Here is an 18,454-nt window from a genome sequence, read left to right as displayed (position 1 = left end):
TATTACATATTTATAAAAAAATAAGAAAGGAAAAAGAAAACATTAATATTGATAAAAATGTCAACGCAACAAGCTGTAACCACATACTTAAAATTAATAAATTATAAATACTCAATAACTTTTTCTAAATTATAAATTTGACTAATCTAACTGTTAAATTATATGATATCATCTCGATGATGGTACATATATATGTCAAATTTTAAATAAACTGAAATTTCATACATATGTAATTTCACATAGTTATTTGTTAAAAGTATATTATCCATTGAAACAAATTGATTGATTAAGTAAAAAAGCAATTTTTAAATTATGAAAATTTATAGATTTGGTCCACTTAATCAACCTTTTTTTATACAGATTAGGCCTACTTCGTAAAAAAAAATTAGCAGTTGAATTAATAAAATCTGATGCTTGTAAGTTAAGCAAAGTAAAGTTAATCAGACAAAATTTGTTCCAAAAGAATATTCTTAATTTTTCAAAAAGTTGAACAAATGTTATTATTCATAACTGAATTTGTTATATTCTCACTTATATTTATATTAAAAAATAAAAATAAAAATCTATAAAGATTTTTGGAGCATCTAATTAAATGTGCGTGTGTTTGTAAAAAAAAAAAAAAACTCGTGTTATAAGTGTTGAGTGAATCTAGTACTTTATCAATTATTTTATTTTTTAAAAAGGTACTGTACAAATTATTTAAAATTAATATGACGGTATATTTATTTATATAGTAGTACTTTATATCTTTTTCATTTCATTTGTTTTATCATTCTTTTTTTTATCACACATTACTTAATTGTCATATATTTTCTTTTTTATACCTATCTTTTTATTTTTATTTTTCTCTTTCCACCTCCTATCCTCGAAACCGCATACTCATCATTTTCCATATTAAACTAGCTAGTCATAGTCATGCTTCTCTCTTCTTTTTTTTCACGCAAACACACGTATAAATGACATAACTATGTTATTATATGTTTGCCCCTGGGATTGAAAAACCCAACATGTACATTTTTTTTTTTACAGTTTTCCACCATTTTGATCGAGAAAATTCCATCTGAATTACGATTGAGCATGCAAATAATATTAGATTTTCCTTACTTTTCTGCCATTAATTACATGCATAAGAAATTTGCCCAGATATATAATTGTGATATACTACTGCATACTACATTAATTCATATAGAAGGCAATTTTTATTTGTATAACATTTTTTTTAACTCTTTTAAGAGAGAAAAAAAAAATGAGATGGTGATAAATGATAACAAATGAATGATAAACATTTATAACATCTTATGTGTGTATGAAAAAGTAGTTTAATAAAGTCAAACTCCAACGTTCATTATTATTGTTTCAAAACTTTTTCCTCAATCTAGACCTTTGATAACAAAAATCCTTTATAGTGTTTCATCACCAAGTTTCTATATATCTTAATCATTGTTATTTAACCGGATCATCTGCTCATAGTCTAATAAGTAAAAAGTATATAAATTGTTAAGATTGAACAAATCTCTTAAAAAAAATACTTGTACGATTTGATATATTTATCAAATCCATAATATTACCTGAGTTTAAGTTTTATTATTTTTTCACAAAGGTTTTCTAAATAGCATTTTTGTTGACTTCTGGCCGATATTGCATTTCTTGGATGGATTGGTTTTAAACGGAACGTGAAGAATCATTAATTGTTTTTTTCTTCCTATTATGCTATTCTTGTAGCTTCTTATTCTCAAAGTGTTTGGTTATTTTCTTCTTTGATTGTTTTTTTTCTTTTTATTTAGCCTAATTTGGCTCAATTGTAGGTTTTGCCTTTCTTAGGCTTCCACTTAATGGTTAAACTTTTGCATGTTTAATTTTGGTGGTGTCTTCTGCCTTGTTAATTTATGGTTAAAAATTAAAATTCTATTTAAACTTTTATCTTGTGTGTTTAAGTATCACATTTAGCTTCAACACGTTCTTGATGACTAGGCTTTGATAGCTTGTGGTTATTTTTTGTAGCTTTGATAGCTTATGTCTTTATTAGGTGGTTATTTTTTGTTTTTTTATTCATCGTATACCTTTCAATGAAATATTTATAAAACTTTTTCGTCACACTTTACTTTGATTTAGTATATACTTATGCTATTTATCTCAAACTAGACGTGAACACCTTACATCTTATAAAATCAATTAAATCAATTATACACACTATTGACACTTATTTTATAATAAAAAAACACTTATTTTTTCTCCTATCTTCTTCTCATGTTATATTACTCATGATACACCTTATTCCCTCTTTTCTCTCTCTTTTTCCTTTCTAAGTGTTAAGTAATGATTGGTGTCTACCAATCTTTTTTCTAACCAATATTATGTTGTTCTTCCGGTTTTGTGCAGCTATTTTTTTCATTTACCATTATTGTAAACAAATTTAATTATAATGTATTGATATTATTTTGTAATTGTTTAGCACTTCTGGTACTTTTAATATATATATATATATATATATATATATTTATTGTAGATAAAAAATAATAATGTATTGATATTGTAAATATTTTTATTTTTTTTAATTATGACTTATTATATATATATATAATAAAATTATCAACTGCTGTACTAACTATTTTAAAAATTAAATCTAAAATAATTTTTATTTAGTTAACGGTATAAAAATAAAAATACTTACCTCATATTATATATAAAAAAAATAATTAAACTCTTAAACTAATTAAAAACAAAAAAACTAAAGTTATAAATTTATTTGTCATGCTTCTAATATAAATTGCATGTAGTTGTACAACAATTAGCTACATCTACATTTTCGTCTCATTAATTTGAGCTAAAATGATCTCTCATTGTTTTAATTGCTGCCCGACAGAAATTTATAGGGGGACCTATCAATTCAAGCAACAAATAAACCACTAAATCTAACGAATCTTCACGATTGACGGGAATTTTGTTACTTCAAATAGTTTAATAAAGCTTTGTCATTAGATCAAATAAATAAATAAAAGTTTGTCATTCAAATAATCTTGAAGGCAATCAATGCCCGAAATCAATGCTGAAATTGATATTTCTCTTTTACCATTGAGATGGGATTTGTCAATGCTCAAAGTTCATCTCGCGTGCGATGAGCTTAATGGGAAAGAGGAACTGCCATAAATTAAATAATTGAGTACAATCAGAACTACATAACGTACCCCATGTTTGCATTTTTACTTTTTTATTTGTTATCAGAGCTCAAGTTTAATTTTTTTAAAACTTCGAAATATTGGAGGTAGGTTTTGGTTGAGTTGAAGGATGTCCCTAGCATTGTTTGGTCATTTATGTTAAATGTACGAGAACGTACTTGAATAGAATTCATACCATATAAACGTGTTCTAAGGTGGAACATTTCAACCAAACTGCCTCGAATTATTGAATACGAGCTACAGTGCTTGTGGTTATAAATTTTGCTTATGTCATTCCAATATGTTCGATGATGTAACGGTGCTCTTGTCTTGCTGATCATAGTTTATAAAGACAATAGACTCTTAATGCAAATTACCATCCATCGGATTCCCTTAAAATTTCCTTAAGGTTGTTAATTTAATTTGCATATATAGCCGTTGTTGAAATTATAACAACATCTAGCTAGAAGTCTATAATCTATAATTCTAACACTTAATTTGGATTGGACCCAGTCTCACCGAAATGTTAACATATGCATAGTGAATAAGAGATAGCTCAAGACTCATGTCAGACTCACTAATTAGTAAAACACACATACTGACTAATAGTAGTCTACGCCAGAAAAGATTTTCTCCATTTTCTTTTTCTTTTTTTTCTTCCATTATTTTGAAAAATAAATGTACATTAAATATGTATGATATTCACTTCATTTATTGTTTCAAAATCATAATAATAAAAGAAATGGGGAGGAAAAGAAATAGAAAGAATTTTCACGTCTAGAATATATAATTTTAAGCTTTTCATTTAATCAATATTATTATTATTTAAATTATTAACTATTAAAACAATTAATCTATATATTTTAATAATTATAAAAATAAATATATGATTTGACTCAAATACAAATGTGTGTGTGCGTGCATGTTATATTAACAAAAAAAATCGTAACAAAAAAAGTATATGTAGTGGGTGGGTTTGAAGGTAAGGTCGAGACATGAGTTTAATCCCTAAATCCCTATCCAGCCCCATTTCTACAATTAAGAGTGGAAAAACCCAACCCCAACTTCAATGTCGATCAAGGAATGTTTTTACCATCAAAGTTAGGTCAGGATCGGATGGTGTTAACCACACGAGTTCGGATGGTGATACATTAATTAATACAAGTAAACCTATTGAGTCTTGAATGTGGATAATTAAGTTCTGATTCGATGCATTATATCATCTTCTACCTATATAAATATTGGCTTGAACATCAAAATCTTTGCAGGAATAGGCTTAGCTTGTTAAAGACCACTTAAGACTATCAAATATGCTACAAATATTCCTCTTCTTGAGGTGATACTAAAAAATAATCTAAATTGATATTTATAAAATTTATTAACAACTAATTTATAATTGTACTTATGAAATTATAATTTTTACTTACAGTTAATACAAGATTTTGGATGTAAATCTTGCTAAGTAATAGTATATTTTTGGTTCAAGCCGTAACAAGGATTTCTATCTTTTTTTATGGGATCCCAAGATAATCATTGGTCTTTGAATTAATTTTAAGACTAGTTCATGATTTGAGACTTAATTATATATAAAGTTTATTGTCTTTTTTTCCAAGAGTATAATATATGACATCAGAATCAGATTATATATCTTTCACAAATTCAATATCATGTCTTGTCAAGTGAATTATATTGTGTTAGATACTAGGATATTACTTTTTCTTGCATAATATATTTATATTTGATAATTAAAATTTATAAAATAAAAACTAAAGTAATTTTTAATTAAGTTTGATAACTCTATTTACAATGATTGATATCATATCCCCAAATTTCACTGATGGGCCAGTGTTCCTTGTAGGTCATAGGACATGAACACACAAACACTCACTTACTGATGAGTGTTCTGAGTTGGTACTGGTACTGGTACTAGTATGAGAGAAACAGATCGGGCAATAGAAGCCAAAAGGGACAGTAAAGCTGCGCAAAAAGTTTACCTTCCCCATAACTGCGTGATTTAAGCTAGTGACTGCTCTTTCTGATTAATACTTCAAAGAGAGTGTTTCTCCAATCCAAGGGTCTAGCCACTGCCCCCTCTGAACTCCCTCTCACGTTATCAACAGTATTTTGCAGATCCAATCCAGTTGCGTAACACAATTATTGCACCACAAAATTTCAACTCCTTTTTCTCTTAACTCAAGAAAAAGAACGCTAAATACTCAAATTCATTACTGCTAATACTGTGAGGTAATAATAAATAAGTTTTTTTCATCAATTTTATAAAAAGTATAATAAATTAATTTTACAGATAATTTTATAATTTAATACGAAATTAATCTTCAAATATAATTTATTATTAAATTGATTTTTGAACATTATAATTTAATGATAAAATAATTTTATAAATTTAATGTCAATATGAATTTATAACATCTTTTTACACATGTACTAAACTTATATTTTTATCGTTTAAAAATCAATTTATTACCACGCTTTCGGATACGAATTTAATTATTTAAAAAAAAAACACCTTTCCAAAAGCAAACAAAATTCATTACAATTTACAAGCAAGCGTTACCGTATAATAATATTACTTCTACGTATTGTTCAATTGGCATGCATATGTCAAAAAGACATGTGTGCATGCTATTGGATTCGGAGACCTCTCTCTCACACACTGCTTTAATAATTCGTTTTCCTTGCTAGCTGCTTCAATTAGTACAATATGCTAGTAATTGACTAGGCTTGTCATCCAAAACAATATATAGTGCCCCACAACAATACGAAATTTTTTCGTCGTTATTCGTTGCTTGAAAATTTTCACACAAGAACGTTTAGGATGTGTCATAGAAGAATATAATATGTGCTGCATAATTTAAATTATTGTATCCCTATTTACCCCAAAAAATGTACCCCTTGATTTCCAGCTTGCATGAAGAAGTAACATTAAAACATATTGCACCTTGCTAAATCCATATGTGGTATACGTAACTAAATAAACCAAAAATAGTTAATGTCTTTCATATCTGAATATAATCAACCAATATCATTCGGCATACTAGGCATGTTTACCAAATCTACCCCCACAAGGAAATCCGTACAAATACCTCACATAATTTATTAACTTAAACCACCAATCTTCTTTTTTAAGTTATTTTTATCTTTATTTTAATTTTTTTATATTTTCTCATACTAATACAATATTTTTATATGAAATAAAAAAATTGTTATAACATTAAAATCATTAATTCTTTAGTAAAACATTATCATAATTTGATCTCTTTCAAATATATTTAATCATTATATACTTATAAAATTTTAAACAAATATTATTATAATTTGACCACTTTTAAATATATTATCATAATTTAATTAACTCAATTTATTTATCATTGAGTTGAATAGGGTTGGATATGTAACATAAATTATACAAATCCAACTCAAAAAAATTTGATCAAATAATAAAATTTAACCAAATCTAATTCAACTCAACCTGTGAACATTTCTAATTGGGATAACTTTTAATTATAGTCATCAAATTCCTGAGAATTACCAATGGACGATTTGACATTCGACCACTTCTTTTTAATCTCCTTGATCTTCATCAAATATATAACTTATATGTTTAATGTTCAAAGTTAATCTTCTGTTTTACTCTTTAATAACTTTTGTAGGAACGTAAGAAACTCATATCCTATGTTCTATTAAGGGAACCCCTCCTATTTTTCTCTTTTTAAAAAAGGGTGATCATCATAAAACGAAGACCTATTAATTTTTAATTTTCTTACTACTAAAAGAGAATCCTATGAAATTGACTACCACCTTTGTGGCGCTAAATTCTCCATTATATCCAGCTATATGTCTGAACAAAAACAGTTCTAAATTTCTAATCATCATGCCATCATAGGTCTAGCTAGAAGCAAGTCGAGGAGGGTATGTTTAATTGATGATTTGAATGTGTACTTAATATAGTTCTTTTTACTCGATTTTGTTACTTAGGACCTTCTTCATCAATTCTCTTTTCTCCATTTAAACATACCCTGAATGTAAGGTAATGTTCAGATACTCTTTATGTCAATTTTGATCTGACCATTGAGTGGGATTACCACGGTCCAGGTGCATCTGAATCCTTCTTGGTTCTATTCCTGGATCGCAACTTCTCATACACACTCATTTCAAAATGCCCCGTTGGGACGATTTCAATTTATTAGAACTCCAAATTTAGGACCTTTTTTTCCTAATGAGAATATATATAGGAATTCCAAATTTTGATATGAATAGGAACTTCTCGCAATATGCTTCCCTACGAAGAAAATAATAAAAATAATTTTAATTATTTATATATACATTTTTTAATTAATAATATATTAAAATTTATTTTAATATAAATTTAATATATTCATTTATTTTTATAACTGTAAATTTGCTGAATATAGGTTTTTGTTAACATTATAGTTTTTCAATAGTATACAAACCAAAATATGTTTGCGGGACAGCAATATACAAAACTAACCCCTGATGCATATGCCGAAATTCTTTATAAGTACTGATTCGCATATATTTTATATAGGTTAGATTACAACTTCAATTCCACTAAAAGTAAAATAGAGATTTTTTTCTTTCTAAAAAAGCAGAAAAGAAAAAAAAAACTCTTTTGAGAGAGGAGGAAATAGCATGACATGAGTCCCACAAAATTTTCAATCTTAATTGGTTCTTTGAAAGTCTAGGAAGAGACTGTTTTTGTTATTAGCATTCCAGTAATACATTTCTTATGTGCCCTAATCGAGCCAAATTCAGTGACGATGAAGAAGATCTTGATTCGCCAGTCATTGTCGACAGAGCAAGTGTGTGTTTTGCAAATCGCAAGAGATCTGAAATGTTAATCAACAGTATATATATATATATATATATATATATATATATTCTGTGTGTGTTAAAGATTGAATTACTAACACTTCTTGAAAGAAATGCTTGGTGGCAACTGGCAAGGAACGAAGGAATTCGGTTTTTGGAATTGACAGATATGAGATATGATAGTTTGTCATGTGTTTGATTCCCAGTGGTTCGTTCAATATGTGAAGAAATCAGAAATGGGATTTGGATAGGAAGAATAATACATTTTTTTTCATTTTAAATTCTATTATTTTAACATTAAATAATGACTAATGAGTCTATCTTATAAAATATTAAATAAAAAATAATGATATTTAATAACTTGAAAATATATACCATGTTTAATACTTATTATATAAAAAAAAGTAATTAAAAGATTAGTAGAGAGAAGTAGTATTCACATGCATGTTCAGTTTTCAATAATATAATTAGGTTTCTATAAAAAAAAGAAGAAGAAGAAAGAAATAAAGAAAGAAAGTGGTAGGAAAATTCAAATTATTCTTAAATAATTTATACTATAAGTAATATTTAATATTTTTAAAAATGTAATTATTTATTTCTTATCTTTTATTTTTTTATATATCTATTTTAAAAACATTCAGCCAAAATTGAGGGAATAAATTCTTCCACATAATTTATAGAACAACATGTTACTTCTAGTGAAATTATGTTTGATTCTTTTAAATAAGATATTAAATTTAAAAAATAGATAAAAAAAACATGATTAAAAGACAACTCTTAAATTTTACACCTTGAAAATAAAAATTTATACGAATAGTATTTTTTTTCTTACTCTTATTAAAAAAAATCTATTTTCCTGTGTTGGCGCCAATAGAAAAATAAAAACACTAAACACATTTGTGCTATAATTCCAGTGGGGACATTGGTTTGAGCTTGAGCTGGTCATAAATTGAACAAAAATATATTATACTTGGAGCACTATATTAAATTTAGGCTATTTTGTTATGCAATCAAACATATTATTGTATATGTGATAAAAATAAATAAAAAGTGTTCACATACACAAATAAATATTTATTTTATTTGACGAAATAGTATTATAATTTAATAGTTATAAAATAATTATATTTTTTTATCAAATGTATTAAAATCATGAAATGATAATATTAATATTACTATTAGCTTATGAAATTTATATCTTTGTATGGTATAATTAATTAATAGAAAATTAACTATTTTCTTTCTTTTTTATTTTTCTATTCAATGAAAATTTTTATTCAAGGGTTCCGAGAGTGCCACGTGAATGAAAACGAAAGACTAATATAACATCGGTAGTGGGACCAGAGAGGTCTTGTCACTCTAATAGTTAGCAGACATTGGCCACAAGTGTGCACGTGGGCCTTGCAGGTTTCACTCAGGACTCGTAAGTGGGATCCCTTCTTTTTATTATATTCTCTTTTTTCAATTGATTTTATAATATAATTTTTTTTTATGATTTTTCTCCCTTTTTGTATCAGTTTTTGACTTTTTTTTTAAATACCAATAGACACCTTTTTATTTAATGTCTATCAATAAAAAATATTACGGCAATGTTACTGGAACACGAATAACAACATGGTTGTTAAACTATTTTGACAACAAATATAATGAATAAGATCCATAATATTTCAACTCCATCAAATTGAACTTGGAATTGAAATTTTAATTAATTCTAATACACATATCAAATAAAGTAATTATTCTGGTAACAATCAAATAAAGTAATTTAAATCAGGGGATCCATTCAAGTTTTATTCATTTATTCCACGACTGTTTGACTTATGAGACCTTGGAGTATTTAGTTCTTGCTTCTTTTATCTTCAGAGGTTGTGCTAATTAGGAAAGTTCATATTTCAAGGAAAAGTGTGCCAAAATTTTGATAAAAATATCTCAAGTAAGAAATTAATATTTTTTTATAAGCAATTTACAAATTAATATTATTGCTTACTTCTTGATTTTGGCCTTTTAACTTAGTTGACACTTATAAAGATATATCAATTAACGTATCCACTATTTAAGATGGGTGGTGACAGAGTAAAAATTCTAAACACACAATTTCAAGCCTAATTTTATTTGTTCTACAGTTTCCCCCTAGTTAAGGAAGAAGGATCACAACACATTATTTTCTTCTTTTTTTGGTGTCGACATTTACTTGTATAGTTGTATTTCTGCTCTTGGCTGTATCTGCATGTCGCTTTGACTCGGTCAATAATATTTACGTATTATGTTACGTGAACCATGCAATAGTGGGCCACAATATGAAGCATAGCCCATACTGAATATTATGTCAACGTTTTATTGGATGAAAAATCATGGAGTGTTGCTAGGTGCACCCATTATTTTTTGAAATGGTAAACTGTCATGCTATTTCTTCTATAGATTAGTTGATCGTTAATGATTTTAAGACGTACGATCAGTGATCGTAAAAGACTTACAGATCAAGTTGATCCATAAATCTTAAAAATCAACTTACGGATCAACTTGATCCGTAAGTCTTAATAATTAACTTACGGATCAAGTTGATCCGTAAGGGGTATTTCTATCTTTTTGTGATTAGTGTTGGATGCACCTAGCAACACTCAAAATCATGGTCGTAAAACCTCCAGAATGGAAAAAGGTTGATAAGCGCAATAGTTTGCTCTGGTGATTACAACTAGGCCCAATAGGTATACCCGTAGTGAGAACTAGTACATTATTATTACGGGATATTTTACAAGTTCTAATGGGTATGGATAATGTTGGAGCTCCAGACCCAGTTGCACCGTGTCGGTGATTTCGAAAAGTCGAATAGGGATATTAATTGGATCATTGATTCAATGAATTCAATAATTTAAATCAAACTAATTAATTTTGTTAATTGAGTTCTTTTACTTCAAAATCAAATCAACCCAAATACATTACAATTTGTTCGCTGTTCGGATTTATCTTTTCTCAACATAAACCTAACACGATAATCAGATCAACAGTTTTTTAACTTTCATATTAATACATTTTTTTATCTTAGTGCCTACTTTTTTCTTTTCTTTTTCTACTTTTGTCTTCTCTCTTATTTTCTTTACAGTTTGTTCTTATAATCTTCTACTTTTGATGGCAAGATATCCCACAACCAGATGTCAGAAACAATGAGACTAATCCCCTCGAAGTAGAGTACCAGTTAAGAAAAAATTCCTCTTCCTCTTCCCATTTGTGTTACTCTATACACATAGCTAAAAAAAGTTATGAAATGATTATTTTTATCACATATTAAGTAAATATTAAAAAAAAAGACATGATAGGTTCGAATCCCTCCCTAATAAAAACAAACTAACAACTAACATTTTGTCAATTAAAAGAAAAAGAAAAAATGATTAAGATCAAATTGGTTGAATTGGTTTGATTCAGATTTGATTCAAATTGACTGAATTTTGAAACCTGAACCAAACTAACCCATGAACAGTCCAAACCCAATTGCTCCAGTTGCACGGTGTCGGTGATTTTGTCCGTTCTATCACATCTGCAATATAGATGAAAGAGAAAGAGGTACAATTCCACGACATTTTGCAACATAGCCTATGAACTATGGCAAGATAATGCAAAAGGTCAAAATGAAACCGTAGATCACAAAGCTCGAAGAGCAGTGTAAGGTACAATGATTTATAGTAGATCACAAAAATCTATAGTATATGTACAAATATATACAACACTGACTTGGGACCACATAGCTGAATAACATTGTGGTTTACATGTTGCCAAGCTAAAGCTTCAGAAAGTAGCCTATCTCCACCAAAGTAAGAAAGAAAATTAGAAGTCCATACAAAACAAAAAGTTGGAAAAGACTAATACCCCTGACAATAGGGGAAGAAATGGTGTTCCAATCCCATTTTTGAACTTGAGAATAAGCAATGTCAAGGCACTGAAATAAAGATAACAAGACAGCTTCGCAAATAATACGAGTAAAAATATCAAAAGAATGCAATGAAAGTCCTATAAGCCTACTAGACAGCAGCTATCACATGTTTGTTACTTAGGCAAGACAAAGGGGCAATGGAATAACCAAAATTGGCTATTTTCATGATTTCCCTTTCCCAGTAGTAGCTGCTTCCCGTTGATTACGAAAATGGCTGAGAAGCTGTTGTGCCTGCATGGACATGTACGTGTCAGCGTTTTTTCATACACCTTTCAGAAGATTATGCTCGCATTACAAGAGACATTGTATGTCATGACAGGACCACCAAAGTTTCTCATAATACCTATAGTAAGTTGCTACTAGTGAAAATTTCCATGTTCAGATAGAGGGGAAAATATTATTTTGGGGGAAAGGGGATTAGGATGGAGAAATGCACTATTGAGAAAAGAATTTAATTAAAATGCATTGATACACAGTCATCCAATCATATATCGTCATGTATAATAAGTTTGTTGACTTATATAATATAACTACCTTAACAGTCATACCTAAGATAGCATCTGATAGGTTGACCATATTTACACTAATAATGCACATGAAAATTAAACTCGTGAGGAAATGTTACAAAACTAGATTGCAGCCCTCAGTTTCAACAAAATGAGTGCATAATTATGATAAGGACAAGACTTCAGGAAAATGCAGCAAACTGACTGATAGATATTCACAGACAATAAAAATGTTAACCACCAATAAGGAGGATAAGCTCCACACCTTTTCCTTTGCTCTTGGTGTACCGGATATCGATAATGCCACCAGGGGAGGGACAGCTCCTTCTTGCAAAACCAGAGTACAGAACTTAGAACTATGAAGGCATAATTGCAAGAGAATGGAGGCTGCATTTTCTTTTCCCCTCTGTGAACCATACTCAACAATTTCAACTAGTAAGGGGATGCCCCTTTCCCTTGCAATTTCTAATCGGCCCTCTGGAATTGTTGACAGGTTTGACAGAAGAGCAACAGCCTTGTCAACCATTCCTTCAGCATGGTCCATTAACCAAACCAGAAACTTCACCGCTCCAGCTTGAACTATACGAGCTTTATTCTCATGAAATATTGACAGGTTAAATAGAGCAGTAGCAGCATCCTTCTTTCCTCTAAGAGTTCCTGAGGCAAGAAGATCCACCAAAGCTTTAACTGCTCCAGAACGGCCAATTCTTGCTTTATTGTTCTCAATTATTGAGAGGCTGAATATAGTTGCTGCAGAATTCTCCTTGGCACTATCATTTCCTGTACTTAAAACATGGATAAGTGGTTCTATGGCTCCTGCTTCCATGATCAAGGCCTTGTTGTCTTCATTAATTGATAAATTCAGCAGAGCTGTAACAGCATGCTCTTGTGTTACCTGCAAGTCTGAATATAACAGTGAAAGCAAAGGTGCAACAGCCCCATACTGCCCAACAATGATACGGTTTTCCTTGTTATGCTTTGTAAGGAGCCTCAATTCTTCTGCAGCAGCAGTTTGCGTTTCAATTGATTGGCTGTGAAGGTCTTCAATCAATCTAATAACATGAGATGAGGTGGTTAATTCATCCGACCCGGAGTTGAAAACAGGATGGGAATCAAATCTTGAATGACTATTATTATTATTTCCATTCTCCAACACTCCCACATTTGATCCAGGGCTTTGAAATTGCGTTCCAGATAACCACGGAGAGATCCCTGATTGTTTGTTACCAGGAGAAGGAGGACACACCTTTGTGATTTCTCCAGACAGTACCTTCACATTTTGAAGCTTATTGGATATCCCTGACACCTCTTTTGAAACTGCATGCGCACAATCAGTACTAGAAATTGAACTTGAAAATGATTCACTTCTGCTGTGAGTATATGGGGACTGTTGCTCACACTTTTCAATTGCTCCACTCTGGCATCCATTGTATTCTTCGCATAATCTGAAAGAGTTATCACCCTTTTGCTTTTCAAATGCATTTTCAGTTTGCAGAGCTGATCTTGAAATGGAATTGCTACTAGGTAAAGACTCAACACAACAATCATGAGTTAAATCTTGAGGCAATAAATGGTCCGAGGGGGATGTGATACAGGCAGAATTATTTTGCTCAGAGTTACCAGAAAGTTTGACATTATTTTCCTCACACCAAGTTGCTATCATAGCTTTGACAGTATAATTAGGTATGAGATTTGTAGGAGTAAGTCTCTGACGAGTTTTGGGACAAACAGTCAGCCCATGATCAAGCCACTTTTGGATGGATTGCCTCTCATATGTTTGACCTGAAGCCACAATGACAGGATCCAACATGAGTTCCAATGATAAAGGACAGCGGAAGTATAGAGGGATTAACAGACCACTCTTGACTACAGGACACTCAGTTTTCATCACATAATCACGCAAATTACAGACAAGAATCACAATATCATCAAGTTCTTCCAAGTCCCCCTTCATTTTATTGACTTCAGCATTCAACCTTTCCTTTTCCACAGCAATACTTTCTCTTAAGAGCTCCTGATTTGATGTCAATTTAAGTAACTCAATAATTTCCTTGAGATGCTCCGTGCAAAGTTCAACATTATCTCTTTGGTTTCTTAGTGCTTCTTCTATGAAGACCATAGCCATTTCCTTCTTGAAACACTGAAGTTCCTGGATATAGTGCTGAAAAGTTGCCAGAAATTAGTCTCATGCTTAAATAGATCAACAAGACACCTGAAAATTGACAATGACTTTTCCTCCTAAATACATGATTTCAATTTTTTTCTTAATTATATTTTTTGGAGGTGTAGCAGAATAATGATCAGGAAAAAGAGATAGAGAGGTAACCTCCAACTTTGCACATACCTGAAGATTAGCCAAAACTGATGCAGATGGAGGTGACTGTAAGGATTTAACTATCATGTGACAGATATCTAGAGAGGTGCTCTGTAACTTGATCAACAAAGTACCACCTTGTAGAACCTGAAAATAGAATAATCCCAACATAACAGTTAAGCATTGCAATTAACCTTCACCCAACTAAGACAAATGGCAGAGGTATTGCCTATATTGGAAGTTCATTGTCTTTTTCAACTTTCAAATAGCAACAAAGTGGCCAATGATCTTAAACAAGCAGGAAATACAGTTGTTGGATAATGGTATTAGTTTGACTATAAGAATACATGGGATTACTTACACTGTGAATCTTGCTCATCTTTGGACTCCATTTTTCAATGAAATCCCTAGCTTCATTAACCTGCATATCCAATTCCTCACACTCTTTACATAGATTTACATTTGAAGGGATTTGGTAATCCATAATGTCATCAAGCACCGGTTTCAAGCGCTTTAACACCCCAACCATATTATTACAGATGTTCTGAAAGGGCATAGGTTTCATTGTTTGACAAGAAACCAGATGAATGAATCGAGAAATGCTGTTGATCAGACATTTCACAGAAGTAGTATCTGTCTGACCTGCTCAAGAAAAAACATACAATAAACTAATATTACACAAACCAGAAAAGAATTCTAAACAAAGCACTGGGAAATGACTTAAATGTATAAGATAGTCCCCCTATTTAGTCCTATATATTCATTTATTTAAATCAATTAAACAGGACTCAAGTGCATGGTAGACTAAAATGTTGATAAATATTCCAGATGTAGTAACACAAGCTTCTCTTCACGCAAAAACATATCATGACTAATGATTCTTGTACATATGTCTATTTGAATATCACACTATAGGAGGCATTAGACATAAACTTCGATGAATCCAACAGCAACAAAAAACCATAGGAAGATGGAATGGAGGAAGAAGGGTCAGGTACAAAACTACAAAGAGGTTATTATTGACCAAGCAAAGGGTACATGCCACCTTACCTTTGTGGAACTAGTAACATAGGCCTATCCCCAATGAAAATGATGCATGCAAGACAAGTCAAAGTCAACTAAAGCAGAAAGAATTTTCGGTTCAAAAATTCCAGTAAAATAATCATGGAATGACAACAACGTCCACTTAAAAGACCCTAATTCAAATATAAAGTATAAAACTTCATCTTCCGGGAACCACAGAAATAAAAAATTTCCAAATCACCCTCTCTTTTAGACAACTTCACCCCAGATTTTCCACCGACACCTAAATGACAAGCATGCACCTTTCCATTAGCCAACCCAATAAATCGCTAACAAACAGCTCTAACAATAACACAGAGAAAGTTTCCAACTTGCTAAGGAGATTTCATCAAACATATCTAAATTCACAGCACCCCCATTCATCCAAAGCTCAGATTTTGAGTATAAGTGATAGAAAAACTAATTCGATCCACCAATAAATCAAAACCAAAAAAGGGCACCTCAGAAATCCATACAAAAAGAAGAAATAAATTAAAAAAAATTACATTTTGTGATTAAAAACAGAAGCTTTGGATGATTAAATATTCATACATACCTAAATGCATGGCTCTGAAACTCAAATGGGAGAGGGAAAACAGATCCTGATCAGCCTCAGACCATTAGGAATGGAATGGAAGGTTCCAAAAAAAAACATGTGATTTTAGAATTTCAATGGTTGTCGTTGAAGGCCATCATCTTCCTCCATTCATTCATTCGTCCCTGCATTTTATTTTCTCTCCCAACAAAGCTGTCTGAAAGCCTGGGGGAAAGGAGAGGGTCCAACAACAAGGGAAATTTTCTTAGGAAAATAATAATAATAATAATAATAATAATAATTTAAGGGGAAAAAAAACATAAAAATGGGTTAATTGGTGGGTCCATAATGTGCCATACGGATACGGTTGCAATTTTTTTCTTGTGTTTCGTGGCAAATTTTAATTAAGAAAATACTACTAATGAACAGTGCTGAGATAAAACAAGATTTGAGATGTAATAGCATGTTACAGATTAGACGTTTTGTTTTATAATAACATATTTGAGGACAAACATAACACAAAATCAAGATTTTTTTAATAAAAAGAAATACTTTTTATATGTGAATATGCCAAGTCAAGTATGCACGATTATTATTGATTTACAGGAGTATTAGTTAGAAATTTTCCAATATTTTGTTTTTAACATATTGTTATTAATTAAATTTATATGAATTTCACTGGTTTGAAAAAAGAATTTACCAAATAAAAAGTAAGACACATGTCTATTAATAAGACCTACATAATTTTTATCTAACAAACAAAATTTGTATAGAAAGGTACTATTAGATAATGTGTAGTATTGTTACCCTTTATTAATATTGAGTGATAATTCCTCTTTCTTGTTGATATTTTCTTTTTAGGACATTCTTATCCTTCATGGTTTAATAATAATAATAATAATAATAATTAATATAGTATTCTTTTTTCTTCATTACTTTTATTTTTCTGGCTGAAAAATGTTACAATATTCCATATCTGCATACTATTTTCTACCTCAAATTCAGTATGAAAATTTGGAATCTCGGTTTTTTATTTTTCCTGGATGAAGAAGGATAAGTGGACTACAATGCATTTTCTGCCCAAACAAAATCCCTCTTTTTGCCACACATATTTTTTTCATTTAGCAAAAGTGGAAAATGTGGCAAATCTCAAGTACTTGCACTATATGATACGCTGTCTCGCATATTTGGACAGTTGCGTTGAAAAGGTAAGAGAAATTATTGTTCGAGGAGAAAATAATACTTTATGCGTTTAATTAAGTTATAAAATACATACCGTAAAAAAAAAGCTATAAAATACATACATTAGTTCAATTTATATATCCACCTCTCATCATGAGGGACGTGGAAGATAAGAAAGATATGTTGATGTTTTCTTTAACACTAGTGTACATAGTGTTTTTCCTACTGCATAATATTATTAAATTTCGACAAATTTTGAGAATATAAATTTTAAAATTAAAAAAAATATGTAAAATTAATTCAAATAAGTATATTAATAAATACATTTAAATAAGAAAATTAAATTTTTAAAAATTAATTTGGTCATGAAAGTAATTAGATTTTGCAAGAAACAACTGACGTAATTATTAAAGGTAAATAAATAAAAATTAAATAATATCAAAAGCGCATATTGGAAATCTCTCAAAAAAAAAAAAAAAAGGGCACATGCTGAAACTAAAATTTCGTATTATAAATTTTTTGCTACTATGATGAACCTTTAATGCTCGTGTTTCATCATCAAAACTTAAGCATGGAATTAAAAGGACAACTTATAATTTTGAAATACAATTATATAGTATAGTTTTTTTTTGTGAACATATATTATAGTTTTTTATGGAGTAGCTTTCATCTATTTGTATTAGCAAGTGAAATTCCGAATTGATTATTGTTATGCGTATAAATATAAATTATTCATTTTACAGATTATTTTTTAATTTGATGTAGATCGTTCTCAAAAACATGCATCCATACTGAAACTGGTGATTCCAAGTCTAAAACTACGGTCAAGATTCCAAGCCACAATTAAATGAGTGTCTTTGTTTTTAGTAGATTGTGGACTCTGGACTACCTAAAACCAACCAACTTCAATCAAATGATTGACAA

At 29.9% G+C, this 18,454-nt stretch overlaps 1 protein-coding gene across 1 annotated transcript; it reads right to left on the bottom strand.

Annotated features, from left to right (window-relative positions):
• Window positions 1-11,658: 11,658 nt before the first annotated feature.
• Window positions 11,659-16,615, bottom strand: LOC100800949 (U-box domain and armadillo/beta-catenin repeat-containing protein). Its single transcript, NM_001365150.1, is given in 5 exon segments — window positions 11,659-12,162; window positions 12,703-14,598; window positions 14,782-14,898; window positions 15,113-15,393; window positions 16,370-16,615. Coding segments are annotated over 5 exon segments (2,373 nt in total). The 5' UTR covers window positions 16,380-16,615; the 3' UTR covers window positions 11,659-12,093.
• Window positions 16,616-18,454: the final 1,839 nt, after the last annotated feature.

The sequence above is a fragment of the Glycine max genome, chromosome 10, assembly GCF_000004515.6.
Source record: "Glycine max cultivar Williams 82 chromosome 10, Glycine_max_v4.0, whole genome shotgun sequence".
NCBI classification, from domain to species: domain Eukaryota; kingdom Viridiplantae; phylum Streptophyta; class Magnoliopsida; order Fabales; family Fabaceae; genus Glycine; species Glycine max.
Note: the sequence above shows the minus strand (reverse complement) of the source record. Positions and strands in the feature narration are given on the sequence as shown.